Raw genomic sequence first — 7500 nt, forward strand, 5'->3', positions numbered from 1 at the left:
GTGTGTGTGTGTGTGTGTAGGTGTGTGTGTGTGTGCGTGTGTGTGTGTGCGTGTGTGTGTGTGTGTGTGTGTGTGTGTGTGTGTGTGTGTGCGTGTGTGTGTGTGTGTGTGTGTGTGTGCGTGTGTGTGTGTGTGCACGCGCGCGTGTGTGCGTGTGCATGCATGTGCGTCTAGGAATGATAGTGGAAGGATTGTTTTTTTTTTTAAACTTAAATTTTTATTAACATTTATAGACAAACAACACTTACACAAAAATGAAACTAACAACACAATAAGAAAGAATGCAGTGAACATAAATGGTTACATGGGTAGCATGGTTACAGTAGTTGTACGGTTCTGCTACAGTTGTTTTTCCAGGTACTTAATACAAAGACTGATTGTATACCGCCCTTAAACAGGCATAAAAAAAAAATACCTCCTCAAAAGGATTAAATACTGACTAAGGCAATCATGTGTGATATGGGTCCAGAGACCCTCCTTGAACTTCTTTCTTCCCTTATCCTTCGCCCTTTCTATTTCTTTTATATTAAATTTCTCTTTGCCTTTTGATTCACCCATATACAAACCACATCATCCCTGAATATTAATACAACACTGTTAAACAGACATAAATAATAAAGTACAAAAAATGTAAAACAATTGTATTACCCAAAAAAATTTAATTATAAAATACTAACTAAAGCCAAAGTGTGTGACATGGGTTCAGAGACCCTCCTTGAACCTCTTTCCTCCTTTACCCTTTGCCCTCTTGTGTTGCATTTGATTCTTCCTCTGTGATGTCGTTTTCGTTCCCTTTATAATCCTCCCACTTTACCCATCTTTCTCCAAATTTCTCTTCCTGTAGCCTCAGCATGTGCGTTATCCTCTCCATATCCTGTATCTCCTCTACTATTCCTACCCATTGTGCTATTGTCGGTGGGTCTTCCTTGTACCACAGTCTCGTTATTGCTTTTCTGGCCGATATCAACATTATCTTTATTAAATACTTGTCCCCCCCCTGTATTCCCTCGTGTGTCAGGTCCCCTAAGTAAAGCACCAGTCCCGTTTGTGGTAATCCGTATCCTAATATTCTGATCATTGCCTCCCCTATCTCCTCCCAATACCCCTTCAGCTTCTGACATCCCCAGAATATGTGTGTGATTTGCCCCCTCCTTCCCACACATCCTCCAGCATGCTCTTTGTGTTGGTGCATATTTTCCCTTCAACTCTGGGGTTATAAAGAATCTGATTATGTTTTTCCATCCAAACTCTTTCCATATCCTCGATCCTGTTGTTGAATGTTGCACCTCGCATATGTTACCCCATTCCTTCCCTGTTATTCCTATCTCTAGTTCTCTCTCCCATTTCTCCCTTATGTAGTCTGTCGTGTGTCCCTTGCTGGTCATTATAGCCCGGTACAGTGCTGATATTACCCTCCCTTTCCCTCCTTCGTATGCCCTTACTATCATCCTAATTATTCCATTCTGTTCTTCGTCTTTGGCCCCCCTTATTTCTTTGTTGTAGTAGTCTCTAACCTGTAGATATCTGAAGTGGTCCCTGTTTTCTAGTCCAAATTTCTCCTTAAATTTTTGTAGTGTCTGCATTTCCCCCTTCTCTATCATTTTGCATATCGCTGTTGCCCCCCCCCCCTCTCCCACCTTCTGAATCCATGGTCTAACCTCCCTGGTTTGAATCTCTTGTCATGTGCTACCCATCTCAGAACCCCTGACTGCTTCTCCAATTTGTGTGTTTTTACTACTCTGTTCCATATAGTCAAGGTGCATTTGGTGATTGGATCTAATAGTCCCTCTTTTTCTTTAAATAGTTCCCTATCTCCCACCAGAGCTTGTACCTTGTATCCCTCCCCTTCTTTTTCAATGTCTTTCCATCTTGCTTCATATCTGTCGTTACACCAGCACGTCACTGCTCTCAGTTGTGCTGCATAGTAATAATCTTGTAGGCTGGGTACTGCCATCCCTCCCTCTTCCTTTGGTAGTTGTTGTGAAGGATCAGATTAAACCGAATATATATATTTATTTATGGATATATATTTAATAGTATTTGTATATCGTTTGATATCCCTTGTATATTCCTTGTACATATACACTGAATATCCCTTTGGTCTACTAACAGCCCATAATAGTTTCATTCTGTCATTGGACAAGAACTTGGCGCCAGCAGCCAAGCCCCTTGGTTCAAGTTCAATCGTGCCGACGAACATGTCGTTACTAGCCCCGGTTCCGCGTAGGAATACGTCTGCCGAAATACGAATGGTACTATTTGTTCACAGCGCATATATATATGGCGCAAGTAAAGTAGAACTTTCTTAGCCCTTAGCCCTTAGTTCTTTACCCTCCAACCTAGTGGCAAGACGTTAAGCCTCACCCACGATACACGTGTGGTGCAGTATGGTCAACTTGGCCTCAGAATGGCATTGAGACATCGTGTGGATTAATAGTTGAATTGTCATAGTTTGGCACTATACCGTCGAGTGGGACGTATTTCTATTAAGTTAATAATAGTCTATTATGTATGGTGCATCGTTCGGTTAGAGTTATACAGTGAGTAGTACCCCCATCGTTTCCTCGCGTTATCTAGAGTCTTAACCAGGCTGGGCAGACCACGTGTGGTGCTTTCATCCGAGGAGTTCTGGGCTAGGACGAGTGGACCTGCACATTGGATTACCTTACCCGGACGACGGCGAGCCCTACACGGCTTGGATTATCTACTTGCTTTGGGTGCTTTGATTTATGCCATGGATAACAGCCAACACTGGTGAGTGTTGGAACTACCCCCCGAGAGGAGTCCAGGTGAGACGGCGCTCTACCCCGAGTGAGGTCGCCTCACGTCTCTTCGTTGTGGACCGGCAGCTACCGTCTACAAGAGGGCCCAACTGTATTCATCTGTGGACCAAGGTTCTGTGGGCACCGTGTTCAGCACTCTGAATTCTCCCAAGAAATCGTTGGCCAGATGGGATATCGCCGGCGGCTCTCCTAACCCCCCCCCCCCCCTACTGACTTACAACCAGCGGGACCCCCTTTAGTGTATCCAGCTATAATCATTAAGTACCATCGCTATAGTTCTTTAAAGAACCAGGTTGTATACTTGCTTCCTGCGTAACCAGAGATTGGACATTCAATGTTGATTTGCCTACGAATACTCATTTGCCTTACAAGTGCATTCAAATCATAAATGTCATTAAGTGAACGTTGTATATACCCTTTGCTATATATTAAATATTCGACTTATACATTTGTGTGGACTTGGTTTCATGGTGGGAAAGTGTTCATCATATCTATATCATGTACTGTGTGGCCAGTAGTTAAAGTACATAAAGCGGTAGTGGTTCAATGATACCATACTTATCAATACAGTCAGGGAATTGTACCCCTCAGTTACAGTAGTTGTAGTGTTTTATATCTGACCCGTGGTCTTCTCCCCGCCCATATGAACCTCGATATCAGTCTGTCCCACTCCCTGAATTGATTCTGTGGTATTTGTATTGGTAGTGACTGGAATAGGTACAGTAACCTTGATAGTATGTTCATTTTAATGACCTCTATTCTTGAATTGAAGTCCAAGGGCATTACTGTCCATCTCTCTAAGTCTCTCTTGATGTTCTGATTTATCTGTGTATAGTTCGCCTCAAACAGTTTCTCCACCCCTCTCGTGATGTTCACCCCTAAGTATTTAATCTTGTCCATGTCCCATCTTATCCCGTACTGTTCCCTAATTTCCGTCGTTGGGGTATAGTTCCATGCTAAGGTCTGTGTCTTTGTCACATTTAGTTTGTATCCTGAGTAGTGGCCATATTCCTTCAGTAGATCCATCAGTGCCGGGAAGCTCTTGTCTGGTTGCCTCATGTATACTATCACGTCGTCCGCAAACAGGCCTAGTTTATATTCCGTTCCCTTTATCCTTACTCCCTTAATGTCCTCGGTCTGTCTGATCAGTTGTGCCAGTGGTTCTATGAAAACGGCGAAGAGCGTCGGTGAGAGACAACATCCCTGTCTGGTAGCCCTCTCTAATCTGATTCTATCCGTCAAGCTGCCATTCACCTTAACCCTCGCTGTCGGTTCTTGATATAGCGCCTTGATCATCTTCATCGCCCTGCCGTTCAGTCCGAACCTCATCAATGTTTTATATAAAAATGTCCAGCTCACACTGTCGAATGCTTTTTCTGCATCTAGGCTAATCAGTACCGCGCTACCACCTTGTTTTTGTATCTCCTCTACTATGTGTAATGTCTTTCTCACATTGTCCTGTGTCTGTCTCCCTTTAATAAATCCAGTTTGATCTTCATCTATAATGTCTGGCATAAACGTCTCAAATCTCTTTGATATTATCGATGTATACATCTTGTAATCCACGTTGAGTATGGACACAGGTCTGAAACTACTACATAATTCCCTATCCTTCCCTTCCTTCGGTATCGTGGTGATTATGGCTTCCTTCCACGAGGGGGGCATTTTTCCCTCTTCCATCGTGTGTCTGAACGCCGCCCCTAACATGGGTGCTAATTCAGTTCTAAATGTCTTGTAGAATTCCGATGGGAATCCGTCGCTCCCCGGAGACTTGTTATTTTTAGCTCTACTAATTGCCTCTTCCAGTTCTCGTTCCGTAATAATTTTATTTAATTCTTCATTCTGCTCTTTCCCTATCGATGGTAACTCTAGCTTCTCCAGATATGCTTCTATTTCCTCTTCTCCCGCTGCTTTTGGCTGTGTGTATAGTTTCTCATAGTATTCTCTAAATGTCCTCTCTATTTCAGCTGGGTCTCTCAATATTTCATTAGTCTTTGTATCCCTTATTGTGTGTATCGTGTTCAACTTCTGTTGCGTCCTAATTCTCCTAGCCAACAGTCTGGTCGCTTTTGGTCCCCCTTCATAGTACGTTTGTTTCATGAACCTCGCTTTCTTTTCTATTTCCGTCAATAATTCCCTATTTATCCTGGCCTTTACTTCTTTGATTTCTCCGAGCGTTTCCTGTTCTTTTGATATCTGGTGTCTCCCCTCTAGCTTCTTCAGCTTCCCTATCAGATTGTGATATGTCTCCGTTCTGGCCTTCTTCAGCATTGCTGTCTTCTCCATCAATTTCCCCCTTATCACCACCTTCAGTGTGTCCCATAGAATGTTCGGATCTACCGCCCCGTTGTCATTTTCTTCCTTGTATCTGGCTATCTCCTCCTTGATCTGACTCACCACCCCCTTGTTATTTAATATTCCTACATTTAGTCTCCAGATCGTGTTCCTCCGTCTCCCTTCTAGATCTACTGTCAGATATATGGCACTGTGATCCGATATGTCCGCTACTCCTATTCTGCTCTCCCGTACCCTGTAACTGTCCCCCGTCGTCATCAAAAGTAGTCTATTCTCGCATATGTCACGTGCGGGTGTGAGTAATGTGTGTATTCCCTGTCCATGGCGTGCATCCCCCTCCAAACATCTGTAATTCCCATTTCCGTCATCTGAATATTCATATATCTACTGATTGGTGCCCGTCCTTTTCTAGTACTCGTGGTGTCTAGGTCGTGATTCAGTACTACATTAAAATCTCCCGCGCATATCAATATCCCTTCTAGTTCCATCACTATCATATCAAAAATGGTCTCATATAAATCCCTCTCACTCTCTGGGGGTGCATAAACATTCACTAACGTAACCATTTGGCCCTCCATTTTCCCCTTCACCAGAACAAACCTTCCCTCCTTGTCTCTTACTTCCTTGATCAATTCAAATTTGACTGTGTTTTTGATTAACGTGATTACTCCTCTCCTCAGGTTCCGTTTAAAGGAACTATAGTATGCATTTTCATATCCAAATCTCTTCAGTTTCTCATGATCCTGTGTTACCAAATGTGTCTCCTGCAGAAAAATCACTTCCATCTCACTTTTTTTACATTTCAACATCACTTTGCCCCTCTTTATCGCATTATTCATTCCATTAACGTTTAACGACATCATTTTTATACCTTTAACCATTGTCATCTTTCTTCTTCTTTCGTCTGCCAGTCCCCCCCATGTCACATTCATTCCCCCCTCCGGTTGTAGCCTCCGCTCTCTTCACCGAATACATATAATGATTAACATAAATAAAAAACATAAACTTTACATAAAGTGCTCCCAAGGCGTTCGGGGGGTCCCTGTGTCCCCCCCTGTCCCCTGCTGGTGGGTGAGGAGTAATTGCTCTCCTAGTGAGAGGCCTCCTCCTGACGGCTTGGGGGTTTGAAACCTTTGCCCCCAACCGCTCGTCATATTTGTCCAGCTTTCTTACTGTTCTTACTGTTCTGTCCTTCATTCTGATCAAAGACCCCCATTTCCTAGGTCCCCCTCAATGCGGCTCATATGTTCCAATGTCCCTCTTTCCTCCCAAACCCGTGTGTGGTGTCTTCTGTGTACCCCTTTCTATTTTCTTTTCCTTCTCTCTATTTTCTATGTGATGTCCATTTATCCCCTTAATCCCTTCCAACTGTGTTACTCTCAGCGTGTGTCTATGTACTTGTTTCAATATGTTCTGTGTTCCGTCTATCATACCTAATTATATTTCCATTTATTTCCTCCGTCGGTCTGTGTATTATGTGTCCATGTATACGTTATGTTCGTTCCTATATCCTGCCTCTACCTGGGAATGTGTGTTTATGTATATGTTATTTCAGTTTCTATATTTTGTCTCTATTTGGATAGTTTTTCAATCTCTTGTGCGTGTACTCATCCGTTCGTCTCCTCCCGCCTCCTCTCCCCTCCTTCTCCGTCTCTGGCCTCCTCGTCCGTCTCCGCCTTCGGTCTGTCACGTCTCACCTCGGCCTTCTCCTCTCTCCTCCCTCCTCTCCCGGGCCTCGATCTCCCACTCTGGTCCATCTGTGTGCCCCCTCCAATCTCTGCTGCAGGCTCCGCGTCTGGCCCTCCTGTCTCCTTCCCTCTCCGTCCTCCGCCATCTGCATCCCCCGTCGCCTCATCTCCGCCGCCTCCCGCGCTGTCGCATATGTCACCGTCCCTTCCTTCCAGTGGATCCTTAGCGAGGTCATGGGTGACTGGAATTTCATTCCGTTTTCATATTATTATTATTATTATTATTATTATTATTATTATTATTATTATTATTATTATTATTATTATTATTATTATTATTATTATTATTATTATTATTATTCGCACACTCCGTGTTGATAAATACCATTTGTTCTACCGTCAATGCTTGTGCACGATTATCCATATATGGTCATGAAACACCCCCATGGGATGTGAAATAATGGACTAACCCGAGCGAACTCTGAGAAACTTCACTGAGAGCGAGATTGTTCACGGAGGTCTAAGCAACTAATTCAACGTGGTGTTATGGGATAAATACGCGACAGGCTGGCGGACTTGTACACGGTGATGTCAGATATCAACGACTCCCTAAGACCATTGCTGCAATTCTGCCTGGACAGCTCAAAATACTAATAAAGACCATTAACCACTGTTTGGCGTTGGTGTGTCATTATAACCATGCTGGAATATGAAGGCCTTTATTAGTTTTGTTC

The 7500-nt window shown here is 43.5% G+C and overlaps 1 protein-coding gene across 1 annotated transcript in view; it reads left to right on the forward strand.

Moving 5' to 3' along the window:
- Positions 1-7500, forward strand: part of itga8 (integrin, alpha 8) — a gene marked incomplete at its 5' end in the record, with an annotated part of 128618 nt that overhangs the window by 53510 nt on the left and 67608 nt on the right. Inside the window, 1 exon segment of the mRNA XM_084336695.1 lies at positions 6865-6961. Within this exon segment, the coding sequence (XP_084192821.1) occupies positions 6865-6961 (97 nt within the window).

This window comes from Notolepis coatsorum, assembly GCF_963971535.1.
Source record: "Notolepis coatsorum genome assembly, chromosome: 19".
NCBI classification, from domain to species: Eukaryota; Metazoa; Chordata; class Actinopteri; order Aulopiformes; family Paralepididae; genus Notolepis; species Notolepis coatsorum.